The following is a 14573-nucleotide window of genomic DNA, read 5'->3' on the forward strand; positions in this document are numbered from 1 at the left end:
GGAAATGACTGGAGGTGGGGTCATTCCTTATTTTCTAGATTTAATTCTAACCAAGACTGTTTCTCCATGCAGAAGGGATATGGTTGTGTCTTCTCTTAAAGACTTCTGCTTTAGACTTATAGATGGGGTTAGATTTAAGACACAGAATACCATCTACTTTTATAAGCCATTTATTGCATGAATATAGGCAGTACATCTTGTCTTTTCTTGGTGCCCTGGACATTAAAGCCTCTTTCACTAAAGCATTTGTTCTTAGGTCTAATGCATACTTTGGGGCATGTGCACTCTTTAATAACTTCCTAGAGTCTAAAGTGATATTTCTCAACCTTTTATTCATCAACACTCCCACCCCCAACTTCCTTCTCCATGAAAATTTAATGCCACAGATATATGGTATATCTGTTTATGTATTATATGTGCATCTGTGCTTTATACATAAAAAGAGTAAGGTGGTTTTTTGTTTGAACCTTCCCCCCGTCCCCCAAAGCCAATTTTCATCAGCTCGAGGGCTGTAAAGCCCTTGATGAGAACACATCACCTGGAGAATAAAGTTCTAAATTTCATGGAATTTTAGCATCTCTTGAACATCTCTCCAACTTATGATATGCTTCTTTTATAATCCAAGCTAGCCAAAGCTGAACATTCACTGCTTTTATTGCATGCCCTGCTTTCCCCTGTATTTCTACTTGTGCTCATTTTCTCTCTCAGCACGCCTGTCCCTTTTGAAATCTTACTCTTCAAGCTATTTCCTTCATGACCCCTCAGTGGAAGGTCATTCCCCTCTTCTCTACATTCACAACTCTCCCTTGCATTGTTTGTACATTTGTACATTGGTAAATATTTAAAGTCATTTTTCTTATGTGTATGTTGCTCAGACCCAACTAGAGCAGAAATGTATCTTTTTCTCTTATGTATCTTTTTCTCTTTTCTACCCCCATGGTTTTCCTATTGTATCCTTACAGTGTTGAGCTTGGATGGGTTCCTTAATAAATATGTCAATCAACCAACAAATGTTTATTGAGCACCTGTTATGTCCTGAGCCCTGTTGTAGGTATTAGAGAGGCAGGGATAATTAATGTGTGTTTATAATCATGTATGTATATGTATGTGGATATGGAGTCACATGTCATGAACGTTTGTGTTGGAAAAGCTTTCATTATTCACAGTTCTTGTTTTACAGAAGAGAATGCTGAGTCTCAGGAAGGTCAACTGAGGGAAGATCTCAGTTCAGAAATCTTGGTTGTGCAAGGTCAACCAGCAAGATACGGCAGACTCAGGAGATCTGACTCCAAGTTCACCTTGATATTGAGACACATACATTTGTTCTGATAGCTTATTATCATTAAGATGATGAATATGTTAATATGTTTCACTATAATAACCATTTTACCATATGTGTATCTTATGAGATCATGTTTTATACCTTAAATATACACAATAAAATTTATTTTAAAAAAGATAGTGACATCTTTGACAATCTGGAAAGGGACATTATATTAATAATACTTTTCATATGCATATCTCAGGCAGAGAAAGAGAAAGTGCATTTGATAAATGAGAAACCCAGATTTTACGGGGTACACATATCAAGAAGCAGCATTTAGCTCTACCATTCAGAGCCATCCAAACCTGAAATGGGAACCTGAAGTCGAGGATTCACTGTGCCTAGGGCTATTTAAGTAGAGGTTGAATAACCATCTGTCAGGAAAAGGGTAGCAAGGGTGAGGAGGTACTTGATTTGACAAGACTTTAGATTATATGCTGTCTAGGTTTTCTTCCACCTTGAAGTCCGTATGACTCATTAACAATGAGCCAACACTAATGTGCTGGTGGAATTGTTGTCCACTTGCCTGTTAGGGCCACAATTATATTCAAAGCAGCCAGGATGGTTGTGAGCAACCTGCCACTTGGCCGGTGACCCTGTGACATGTCCTGATGAATACCAATGAAAGGGCTATGGACTGTAGATTTTATTGACCACTTGGGCCTGTCCTTGAGAGGCTGACTGTCTTTAGCTGTGGTTAGAAGCTATGAGATGACATTTTCCACTGGTGCATAGTGATTTTAACCATAAACGTATCTGGCTTAACGGAAACAGAGATGCAGCCTTTCTTTTCTGTCCATGCAGAGATGGAAGAGATGGGAGGCCATCTTTCTAGGGACAGGCAGCATAGGACTTAGCCATTTTACCCTTTAGGGCCAATATACTCGATTATATCAAACCCAAATAATTGCATCTCTATTTTCGTTTATAGGGCCATATTTTGAAATAAGAAAATCTGAAGAATAAAGAAAAATTTTTATTCCGTTTTTAGCAAACTCAATACATTGGTAGTATATTCTTGTTAGACTGCTGTTTTTCTTTCACATTTTGAATACTAGCTATTTTGAAGCAAGCTTTACAATGCACTTCTCATTTTACCTGTAATCAGGTGCCTATAATCATGACTTCTGAAAAGTGAAAGAACAGAACTATTTGAGAATAATTGTTTGAAAGGCTTTTGTGTGTGTGTTGCGTGTGCACGCACACATGTGTGTTGGAGGATAAAGTGGCAAAAACTGAAAAGACTGGGCAAGCTAAATCTATTTACCTATGTCAGTTTCTTGTGTGGGGGTGAGCCAGATAAAAAGCATTCAAAAAAGATCATTTTTCCCTTGGGGAAAAAAATTCAAGAGGGAAAAATGAATCTCTGCTTCTTTATCAACCCTCTAACAAGAGGTCAGATGAAAGTTCACTTTGTTTCTCTTCTCCTGGTAGAAACATGGAGAGACTCATTCCTCCTAGCATAGACGCATGTCCCAGAACTCTTTTTCCTTCCATTTTCTGCCATTCTGCAAAGCTGTCCCGTGGCATTCACATTCTGTTTACCAACCAGTTAATAAAATGTGTGTGGTTTAAAAGAATTTTCATTTAGCTTATGTTTTAGTTGGCACTCTTAAATATCTCCATACTCTGAAAGGCACATACCATTGAGTGTGAACTGAACACACTGCGGTCACTAACCCACCGCACAGTTTGGGACAGCAAAAAAGCTACTTAAAACACACACACACACACACACACACACACACACACACACACACATCTACGTAATTCTCAGGTTATTATTCACAACTATTATTCCTTTATACATTTCTACATCTTTAAATTACTGAACCAAGAGTTCAATTTTATTTTTTTAATCAGTAAAAAAAAAAAAAAAAAAAAAAAAAAATCCCCAGCAAAACATTCCCACACTAAGACTTCCAGTTGTGAAAATGGTTTTGACTCTATCTTTACTTCTGATAGTACTAAGAATATTTAATGCTTCAAAAAAGGTACAGTAGTCAGATGTTTAGCTTCTGAAAAATTCAACAGATTCTAAAATGACTTAGTGACATTATCAAGGAGCTTCACTATAATTCTCAGATGCTGGGTAGGGGCTTTTTTAAAAAAACAAGTTTTGCAGATGAGCAGACAAGATCATAGAAGTTCAAACCCTTGCCTCCTGGCTAGAGAATGGTGGACAAAGCCCTAAATCTAGGGCTCTTTAAGGAATAGTGAAGGATACTGACCATTCCTTCCCATGCGTTGGTAGTAGTAGCTTAGACTTAAACCCAAGTACGTAAATGCTATTTCAAGACCACTGCTATTTTCAAAATGTAAATATTACTCATTTCAACATTTTTCCTGTCACAGCTGTTCTCTAAAGCACAACTGTCTTGATTATAATGAGAATTAAAAAGAAAATAAAGTTTCTCATTAATTCCTTAATCAAGGGACCCAGTTTTATCCTCATGAATTAAAAGTCAGCAGGGCCATATTAAGAGATCGTTATAAACCTGAGAATAACAAGCTAAAATTTACATTTCTTGGTACTTGCAAATGAAGAGCTACTGCCTATTAATCTGCTCTCAGTAGGGTAAATCAAGAAACTTTTCCTGTGGCTCAGATGTGGAAGGGGACAGAGAAAGCAATTTTGCATTGATTTATAAGTTAGAGTCTTACACAGGGTAGCATTAGATGGAGGATCTCAATTCAGAAAACTGCACAAGTCAAGACTTTCAGATTGAGAAAAAGCCTCTTGAATATTTTTTTCAGAAGTTCCTGAAAGTGTGCTTTTACATATGTACATACATACCCCCATTTTCCTCCGTAATAGTGGCTACATCCCAAAGGTGTAAAGGACGAGAGAGAACAAAATGATTTTCTTAAAGGGAGGGGAAAAAAAAAAAAAAAAAAAAAAGAACCTAACAGGGCAAAGCCAATACCAGGTTTTACTAGAGCTTTTCAAACCATACCACAAAACACTCTTCATATAGGAGTCTCTGTTTTTCCAGAAAGGGGAGTCTGAAATCGACCCTCGGGCAGTCACAGCCCTCTTCCCTGCTGGGGAATGGAGGTGTCAGTGCATCCGCCAAACATTTTCAAATAGGATCAAAGATTCACCAAACAGTTGTGGAAATTGACAAACTTGCAACCCAAAGGATCTCCCATAATTTATCCCATTAAAAAAAATGCATTCTGTGGTCAAATATGTTTAGGGAGCTCTAGGTTAAGCAGAGTTAAATGAAATTCCATATGACTTTATTCTCAGAGTTTTCAAATATGCCAGTGTGCTTTGTGGCTCTCTGGAGACAAGGGTGTGGGTGGGTGAGTTGGGTATACAGTGTTTCCTAAACGTACTTGGCCGTACAATTGTTTTTGTGAGGTGTGTCTCAAAGGCCTAGACCATGGAATGGCAAACTATGGTCCTGTTTTATAAATAAAGTTTACTGGAACACAGCCACATGTGTTCATTTATGTACTGCCTGTGACTATGCTACAACAGCAGAGTTCAGTAGTCATGACAGATATTACGTGGCTCAAAAAGCCTAAATGTTAACTATCAGGCCTTTTATAAAAAAAAGTTTGCTGACTCCTTGCCTGGGACCCTATGGAACACACTTTGGGAAACACCAGTTCCTAGGGATAACACCATTGGAGTAAGATACACAGTACAAATATCACAACCAAGTTTATATCCTGTATTCGTTATTTACTGTGTGCAAAAAACCAAAGATTTCATTTCATTAAACATTTCTCAACCTTTTCCCCTCGATTATTTGGGCAAGGAAGCTATGAACACCATAGTAGGAAATATGAATGGTGTTTCTCTCTGTCCATACTAACAATGAAAACCATATGACACCATTAATCCATTTCTGAATGACTCTCCAGCCATTTGTACCCAAATTCCGATGGTATCAAAAGAGGTTTCCTTACTTGACTGGTTCCCATGACTCCCGCTCAAAGCCCCTGTGAATGGACTGTGCAATTGAGGACTCCATCAAATCCACATATCTAACAACAAGCGGGGCAAACAGGTCTTGCAGGTGTTTGTGAAATTTTCCATTGCACAAGTTATCTAGAACAGATAAGCAAAAGCTCGGTAAGAACGTACAGTTGCTTTGCCAACATACAATGCACACACAGAGATAATCGTCTTTTACATTAAATACACTGCTTCTGAGGAAGCCAAAACAAGAAGAGAAGAAAAAAAGCACAGAAACAGCATCAAAGCTCATGCTTAAATCTGTTTGAAAGGGGAATGGAATTCAAAAACAGTTCACCTCTTTGTGTCACTTTTCTAAAAGTAAAAACAAGCACGTTCCTTAAAAAAACAACAAAAACAACAGTCCATACTATTTTCCATGTTTTTCTTGCACCCTCTTTTCTTTCTCCTATTAAGTTATCAGGAAGAAAACATCCTTCATATTCTCCCCTCCTTCACCACCTTCCCTGGGGAGGAAGGTCTATCTTATGGCTGTTGTTCCTGTAAGATACTCTGAAATGCTTGATGCTATTCAGCTAGAAGTTATTTTTCATCTAGAAAGCATCTTTTGACAAAAGTTGCAAAATGGAAGAGGTTAATTAATTTTTTTTTGAGACCAAATAAAACACAAGGAATGGACATCTCTTCTCACATTGCTCTTGGGCTCTTCTGTCTAGTGAAAAGAGAGCTTCCCTGTAATAGAACACTTTTTTCGAAGAAAGGGAATGCCCATCAGCTGCAAGGTTGTTTGTTTTGTTTTGTTTTTTTTAGGTAATAATAAAACTATGAAGAATTGTGTCCAGCCTGTAGTCAGCTTGGGATAAAGACATCTTAGTAATCTGTTTATGTGCACACACTTAGGAAAGCCAAACAGTCAAAGATGATACATACAGTCGGTGCGGAGAAAATCATTCAGCAGCTGAAACAATGGGAAACTGTCCCAGGTATCTGGGGGTTGCACCTCTAGCGCTGCATCCATGTCCACCGCAAACAGGGACAGAAACGTCTCCGCATGCTCCACCATTAAGTCTGACCACCACGCAAAGGCCTTTGAAATTTGGCAGAAAAACAATAGACACAGAGGTGATGAGTTTCTCTCTCGGACAGAAGACATGAACTCCAGCCCTCACTGTTCAAGATTAATTGTGCATCCAGCAGGGTTTGGTAATTGTATTGTAAAGAGAACAGCATTTTGGATACAATTGAGCCTCTGAGCGTCCGAGGCATTGTTTTTCGTGATTCCAGGCCTGCCGCGGAGAGCTTTTATCCTGACCTGTGGGTCAGATGATGCAGCTGTAGAAATGACAGACGTGGAACTTCTGTTCAATTTACAATAACTCGGTATGTTTTGAGTCATGCTCGTTATCACCGCTGTTCGCTAGCTCTTGCTCTAAGGTACTAAAATTTGGGAGTTTCTTCACTGTGTTTGTGGGTTTTCTGCTGGTCTAACTTGAAAATTTGCAGTTATTGTTCACTTATATCTTCATATCTGGGTCTTAATTGTCTATGGTCTTATATAAACTCAGTAACTCATGTTTCCCTACACATTGGAAATATTACTCCTATTTCATGCTAAGTCAAAAGAAAACCACTGTTGCAATTGTCACAAAACTTTTGAGTCAAAATCTCTTTAAGCAGGGAGGCTTTGGTTTTGCATCCACTCTAGAGGAAAGATCCGGCTGAGGCAAGGAAACACTAAGTAAGATCACGACTTTCTTCTCTGGGGGTTGGATACATATGTACATTGAAAACCAAAAAATATCAGTGAAGTAACTCATTTTCATGCACGTGGGCCCTTGTAAATCATTGTGCAGGGTCTCAGGGGCGACATTCACATCGGACTGGGCCAGATGTGAATGCAATTCAAAGGCACGCATGCATGTTGACTAATCATTTCTGGCAGGGAGCATGCAGAATGAGTGGCGGTGTCAACAGGCCCTTTTCACTGATTTCAAAGAGAGCAGAAAAACAAAAACAAATCGCCAGCCCTTTCTCAACCCACCTCCCCACTCAGTGCCGTAAAGTATTTACATTGGAAACACTTTCCGGAGCATTCACCAAAAAAAGATGGGAAGGCGTTTGGAAACATGAAAAATGGTTATGGAAATAATTCCATAAATGAAAGGGTTTGTTTAATGGCCAAGCTCTTCTGTGATCTATTAGTTGTTTGGGGGATATTCTAACAGCCACTCGGAGGCAGAATAGGGGTCTGCCTCTCCTCTTTCATGAGATTTCACTTTACTTACTTCTCCTTTATCAACATGTGGCTGGTTTGCAAATTAAATGGAAAAAATCAAGTCATGGACCATTCTGCAAGGTCGGCTTGGCTGGAAATAGACACCTGCTGTTTCCATTTTAATTTACAGTAAAACCTCACTGATTCAGAGTAATGGGAGAGGGGAGATGCTGGTCTGTCAGCAAAAAAGCCTAAATTATTGGGCTTTCTAATGAGAGAGATCATTTTACTGCTTTCAAATGCAGTCTGTAATTGGGGACCAAAGTGAAAGGTAGTCAGGAAGTCTATATCGGCTGTCATGAGAATGTATCATACACGTAAAGGTTTTTTTAACATCTAATAATTGTAGATAAGTTGACATAAATTGAAGTCAATGAGACAGAAGATTTAATTTCATAGGTCCTCGGATAGAAAACAAGTACTGGATTCCTCTAACTTGTAAGAAGAGCCTTTAGAATTTCCAGAGAAAGTTAAGACCACATCAAAGATTTTACTTAAGGAAAATTAAAAGAGCTACATCTGTGATGGAATTGTTACAGATTCTAAGTATTTGGGTCTGAACTGATGAGGTTTTATTGTAGTTTTACCACCTGGGGATGAGAGCCCTGAGGTGTGGGGCCTACTCCGCTTTCAACCTGGCTAAATCCAGCAGAGGAAGAAATCCTCCATCCCACATAGCCACCCACCTTTTAGGTAGAGACCCTCTACATACTGGAACTTGCTGGAGTCCCATCCCCACCCCCTGACCCTATATGGAGGGCTGACTCTCTTCAATCCTGATCCAGGATATTTGTAAAATTCACAAAGGCACACCAAATATTGGCTAGTACTTATTCTTTAGTTATTTGATTAACTACATCTTCAGGGTGAGTCCAAGAAAACAGTTACTAGGAAGACTGAATTTCCTTCCCAGAAACAATTTTGCTCTAGGATGACAGGAAAAAAGATGAAACAAAAAACCAACCCTAAATGCTTGAAATTAGAAATTTCTTAACCCAACCTCATACCTGGTTCTTACCAGCTTTTTTATTTAAAAGTTGCCAACCGGAGGCCATAAGAAGCACCATGTCTGCCATCTATAGAGAACTTAGTTCTCTGTTATAATTTATTATTGAGCAAATATCTACATTCCTTGCATTAATAATCATAGAGATAGGTAGCCCTACAAAGAACTATGACTGTTGTGATATGAATTATCACTATTGAAGTCTGGCGGAGGAATTTAGGATTCTAGAGAACCAAGAGAATTTGACTTTGGGGGTTATAGAAGTGAGGACCGGAGCTATTTCCATACATCCAAGGTAACTCTTTTCAGAACCTTATAATCAAACCTGACTCTCTGAGAAGGAGGAAAAAATTCTAGCAAGGGCAATAACAAACAAAAAGCCTAAGTACAATTCCAATCAAGTGAACAGAGTCTGTGTAACTGGGTTGGGCAAGGCAAGGCTTAAAAAGTACATATGCTTGCTCATACAGGTGAATGCTATTTTTGTACATGAGCTAACTCACAATGTCTGTGGGCATCTAAAATCTTTATAGCCCTTTTCCAAAGACAATAAGGAGTTATACTTTGGCTTCTAAATACTTACCCACTGCTTTTCATTATTCAAAGACAAAGATGTGTGCTTTAGGGGTACAGTCTACCACACTGAACACACCGTATACTGTGCACACAAACTAACATGTATATATGTACCCCTTTGTATACCACAATACATATATACATATACATACATATACATAGAGAGAGATTGGGAAGGTGAAGCAACAATACGTGAAGGCATAATTCACGTGTGTCTGTGTGTATGTGTGTGTGTATGTGAGAGAGAGAACAGATTAGGCTCTGAGATAGAATCATGCTGCAATTAAATAAATGCAGCAACTGCTATCATACACTGCACGTGTGTGCATATATGATACATTCTTAGCTGATGAGTTTTTCTCTGGGAACATTTAATTACTTTATATTGGAATTAAAAATGACTTTAAGGATTATTGTTTTTGGGGGGTTGGTGGTGGAAGACAAGTCTACTGGTCACTTTTATTTGAGTGGTACCACCAAAGAGCATGGCCACACAGCCAAGATTCATGGTTAGGACTGAGAGATTTTTTTTAAGAGTTTACTGAGCACCCAGAGAATATGGCAGTGAGTACCAGTCAGTAGAAAACATTTTTCTGACTTTATCCTTTTTGAAAGGAAAACCCCATCTTTAGTGTGCCAGGACAAATTCTACCTCTTCCGATCTACCCTGGTCACTCTTGACCCCAGCTGTACACTGGAATCATCTGGGCAGCTTTTAAAAATTACCAGCATTCAGTACCTCCCCAGGAGTTTCCAATTCATTGAGCTGGGGCGGGGCCTGGGGATCAGCATTTTTAAGAGCTTTCAAGTGGTGGCAATCTGTAAGGGAACGTGGAAAACAGGTGGTCATGCCTTTCAGGACCACTCCACCTTAAAACCAGTCTACTCTCCTTTCAACAATGTCTCATCATTTGGTACTTTCCACATAGGGTTTGTCCTTTTTATGACCACATATTCATTTATTTCACTTCCTTAGCAATTTGTTCCCAATAACAAAACAGCCAAGCTTTGTTAAGTGCTTACTATGTGCCAGGCATAATACCAGATGCTTTACTTAACATGGCTTTCCACCCTAATAATGACCATCCCCTTTGAATCTCCCATTTACAGGATAAGAGAGGTTAAGAAACTAGGTCAAGGTCACAAAGTAAGGAAGAGGCAAAGTTGGAATTCAAACTCATGCTTCTCTGGCACAGAGCCTAAGCTCCTGGCCACTCTGCATTCTGTTGCTTGAAGGCCAAGGCTGCCTTATGCTGTTGCCCTTCAAAAGGCACCAAGACAGCTGCCTCGTGATCAGAAGAGAGAACATTCTCAGTCAACAATCTTGACTGATTGAATAACATTTTGTGATTAGGTGAAATTACTAATTTGGGCAATAATCCTATACATTTATGTAAAAAAATTTGGTCTTCAAAACTCTAAAATATGCTAAGGTTTTCATTGCTACCTTCTAAAGTTGGTAATAAAAACAGAGTTCAATTTATGTCTACCCTATTTATTTACCCTGAATGGTGTTTGAATATGTAAGATTAAAATATTCTGTGGTGCTGGTTATTAGGTCAGTTTAGAATAATAATTAGCATTTAGTGAAAAAGTGCCTTTTGGAAAAGTGAAAAAATGCCTTTTTGTGGAATATAAACTTTCTTTTGGTGCCTCTTCTGAGTAATTTAGGAAAATATATGTCCTTTCTTAGCCTGTAGCAGCTTCAGAAAATAATTTATGAATCACGTGTATCTGTCATTTTTTTCTTCTTCTATCATTCACTTAAAAATACAACTGTGGCTGAGAAAAACTGTCCTCTTCGTATCCATGCCTCCAAAAATGTGTGGATGTGGTCAGGCATCGTGGGGAAAATCTCAGCCACTCCAATCAGTGGAGGGCAGGCCAAAGCCCGTCCAGACCTCTGGAGACAACTTTGAAGACACCCAGAAAGACCATTCTTACCATTACTTGAGCCCCACATGCCTCCAATCTGAAAAGAGCATCATACAGGATAGAGTAGAAAAAAAATTCTAATTCAACATAATTTTATGCATCTGGCAGTCAGTCCTTCGGTTTACAAGTTTGGAAGTTGTTGGTTTGACTCCCTTTCTCATTCAGGGCTGTGCGTCACTGCAAGGCGCTGCCCACCTCAGGGGGTCTTCACCCCATTCTTGGAGGGTTTCAGGGAAATCAAGATTCTTCAGCACTCTCTCTATATATAAATACTGTATATATGATTCACATACAGACAGTTGTAGGGGAAGATTAGTATCACTCTGGCGAGCTACTGGGTACTAAGTCGGGAACTCATCTGCTGTAATAAAGGTAAGTACAAACGGACATAGGAAACTACGACAGGCTAAGGACAGAATCAAGGCAGGTAGGAGGCGTGTGTCGGGATGTAACTGCAGTCGTCGTTAAGTATATCAATCGCTACATGCACACAAGAGAATCGCCCCACGTTTACCCTGCTGTGGAGGGCCACCCATTTCACAAGCAGTCCACTGGAAGTTGCTGTTACATTCCTTGGGTCAGTGTTAGAAAGCAGGAGCACTGGGAAAAGTCCCACTAGAAGACATGGTACTGGAAGGGCATGCAGAGTATGACAGCAGGTGGCGGGTTCATTCAGTTTAGTCACATACCTCTTTTCCCTGCCACGATCAGCCAAGATTGAATGGAACAGTAGAGAAACAGGGAGGAAATTTAAATATGCAATCAGGCATTAGTCGGGATGGCTGGATTTATGGTGTATTATATATTATTTAACTATACTGTCAATTTTCATTCAGTCATGGGAATGGTCATTTTAGTTGTTTGAGAAACTACTTTTATGGAATGCCTTTATTTCCCCCCCCTTTTGCTGTAGATCTGAATGCAGAAGAAGAGGGAGGATTACCTTAATTTTCAAAAAGGTTATTTTAAGAGATATGATTTTAAATCTTAATTTTGGAATGTGCAGTTTATATAACAGTTTAGCCATAATGAAATCTTGGAATCTTTTCTTGGAAGGTTTGGGTTGTTTAAATCCTTATAGGTTTGGGATTTAGTTGGCCTTGAAATCCTTTGGTTTACAATTATTATCAAAATGATAACTTTTATAGTGGTTTGTAAAATAAAAATGTAAGCTGTATTTATTTAGATGTATGTTGGGGAACTGACAAATTGAACAACATAGAATAATTTGCTCTGTCACTGTGTTTAGCAACCCAGGCAATCTGAGGTTAAAGAAATGGAGACTCTAGTAGAAGCAGAGTAAATTACAGAGATAAAATTCAAAAGATGGCCTGTGATCCACATACCAAAGAACCAATAAAAACAACAGTGGTGGCAACAAAAACAACCACAAAAGACCAAAAAAGTATTTTTTGTGTTCTCAACCCTAGTAACCAGATGCTGCTTGAATAATTAACTCTAAGACACACTTACCTCCTTTGCTCGTTGCTAGAAACATCTGAAAACCTAGGCTGAAAAGTACAATATGCAACCACTTTCTGGTTGTTTTAAATAACCTTCCAAAGACTCCTCTCCTTGCAAAATTTCCACTTTCATTCTCTTTGCAATCCCAGTTAAAAAAAAAAAAAGGGTGTTAAGGCATCTTATTCACAACCTGACCGGTAAAATCAGTTCTGCAACCTCAGCTAAGGGACACTCAGAGACAATTCCCAACAAGCCTGCTCACCTCTGCGTGGTGCTCCTCATTTTGCTGAAGAACTTCAATGACTAGTTCAGCAAGACGTATTGTGTCTTCAAGCTTTTTGGCAGGAGTGATTAACCGGCCTACATTTTCTGTAGTACAAGAATTTGTGTTAAAATTCAGCGAAAGTGGCAGGCTAGTTTTGTGGCCATTAGATCTAGTGGATAAGAAATTTCAAATAGTTATCAATTTTTTAAAAAAGTTCCATGCAAATGTTAAGTGCCATGTAATTAGTAGTGAGCCAACCGGAAAGCCATTTTATTATTTTTATCACCATCATTATAATACATATTAGGATAAAACAGTGCTCCAGCTTCAAATTTGCATATGAAGCTATATTAAGTCTATGACAGCCCATTTCATATTTAGTGACATTTTGTACACATGTTCTTTAAAGACAGCATAAATGTACTATCTTATATTCCTTTCTAGACTGTGTTCGTGCTACCTGAAGTAGGAAGATATAACAGAAGCTTAATCTTGATTGCTGCCACATTTGTTTTCTAGATTGGTCACTAAGCATTCCATACTACAGCATTGCTTTTCATTACAGGTATGGGAATGTTCATTTTGAAAAAGCAGACTCAAAGATCTGTTTCAAGCTGTTCAGGGAGGAGATTGAAAAGAAAAATTGGACCTTCCTGGGCCATTATGTAGATGATGGGGTAGAATTATTATAGAAAGGTGCTGGGAGTAGATTATTGAATGAAGTGGTGGTAGTTTGTGCTACTGGTTATTACAATTGAAATTTTATCTGTTAGGTTGCAACAATATGCCCAATTTTTTTCTTTGTTTTTAGTTTCTCTTGCGTTGAAAGGGTTGATTTTACCCAGCTCAAGGAGATACTGAAGCCTGGCTTACGTTGCACCCTTCACAGAGCTGAGTTCATGAATGTCTGACATCCTCATTATGTTGCCAAAAATTAAAAATTTTTTCCCTTGGGGAAGAGAGTAATATTTGAAACATAAAGGTTTTCTTAGCCAGTGAAATTGCCTGACTTCAACCCAGTCTGAACTCACAGGGGAACTTGTGTTTCATACTTAGCCCCCTTCAAATCTTGAAGCTTCAGAGTTCTTTAGAGCAAATGGAATGTAATGGAAATAAGGATCATTGAGCATGTTCCACAAGTAGATGTTCATAAAAGCATGTTTTGGCTGCAGGATGTTTCTTGCTAGAGAGAATTCCCTAATACTTCATAGGCAGATTTTTTTTGAGGGGGGAGGGAGGAAAGGGGATTTAAACAAAATTGTAGGAGATTAGTAATTTACAAAAAAAAGAGAAAAAAAAGCCTCATCATTTACCTTTGTGTATTTCTTAGATAACTGATGAACATATCAGGTCATTAGTAATTTAGGATTTGACTTAATAAATAAAATTAAATTCAGTAGAACACTATGCAATAAAAAGGGTTCCAGCCAATGGGAGCTAATTGTGATGAATGGGACTGGGTATGATTATTTGGGTGTTGAAAGCTTCAGTCCAACAAGGCCTGATGGCTGGTGTGAAAATTAGCTTTCTGGATTCAGACCAATGAAAAGCTCCCCATCTCTGCCATGCCCAGGTGGAAATGTGGCTAGATCTTGTCAGTGCATGAAGGTGGGAGTTGTGGGAAACATAAGTACATAAATCAAGTAAAGAATAGCCAATACTCAGAGCAAGATGTGGGAGTTCAGTTGCTGACAGCTCATTGCCTGGTCCAGAGCAATAAATACTTGGAGAAACAATGAGTGACAAGATTAACTTCTGTGATTTTGGGGCACCTTACCTGTTTTTAATTTCATAAAT

General features: G+C 38.7%; 1 protein-coding gene across 3 annotated transcripts in view; it reads right to left on the minus strand.

Moving 5' to 3' along the window:
* CADPS (calcium dependent secretion activator) overlaps positions 1-14573 on the minus strand; it is a 431225-nt gene that overhangs the window by 85172 nt on the left and 331480 nt on the right. For 2 of the 3 annotated variants that reach the window (XM_063113329.1, XM_063113328.1), the window contains 3 exons: positions 12774-12880; positions 6186-6342; positions 5246-5387 (listed from right to left, as the gene is read on the minus strand). In XM_063113329.1, coding sequence (XP_062969399.1) covers positions 5246-5387; positions 6186-6342; positions 12774-12880 — 406 coding nt within the window. Of the gene's footprint in view, positions 1-5245; positions 5388-6185; positions 6343-7540; positions 7562-12773; positions 12881-14573 lie in introns of all 3 variants that reach the window. The other variant, XM_063113327.1, reaches the window with a different exon arrangement.

The sequence above is a fragment of the Cynocephalus volans genome, chromosome 11 (assembly GCF_027409185.1).
Source record: "Cynocephalus volans isolate mCynVol1 chromosome 11, mCynVol1.pri, whole genome shotgun sequence".
NCBI classification, from domain to species: Eukaryota; Metazoa; Chordata; class Mammalia; order Dermoptera; family Cynocephalidae; genus Cynocephalus; species Cynocephalus volans.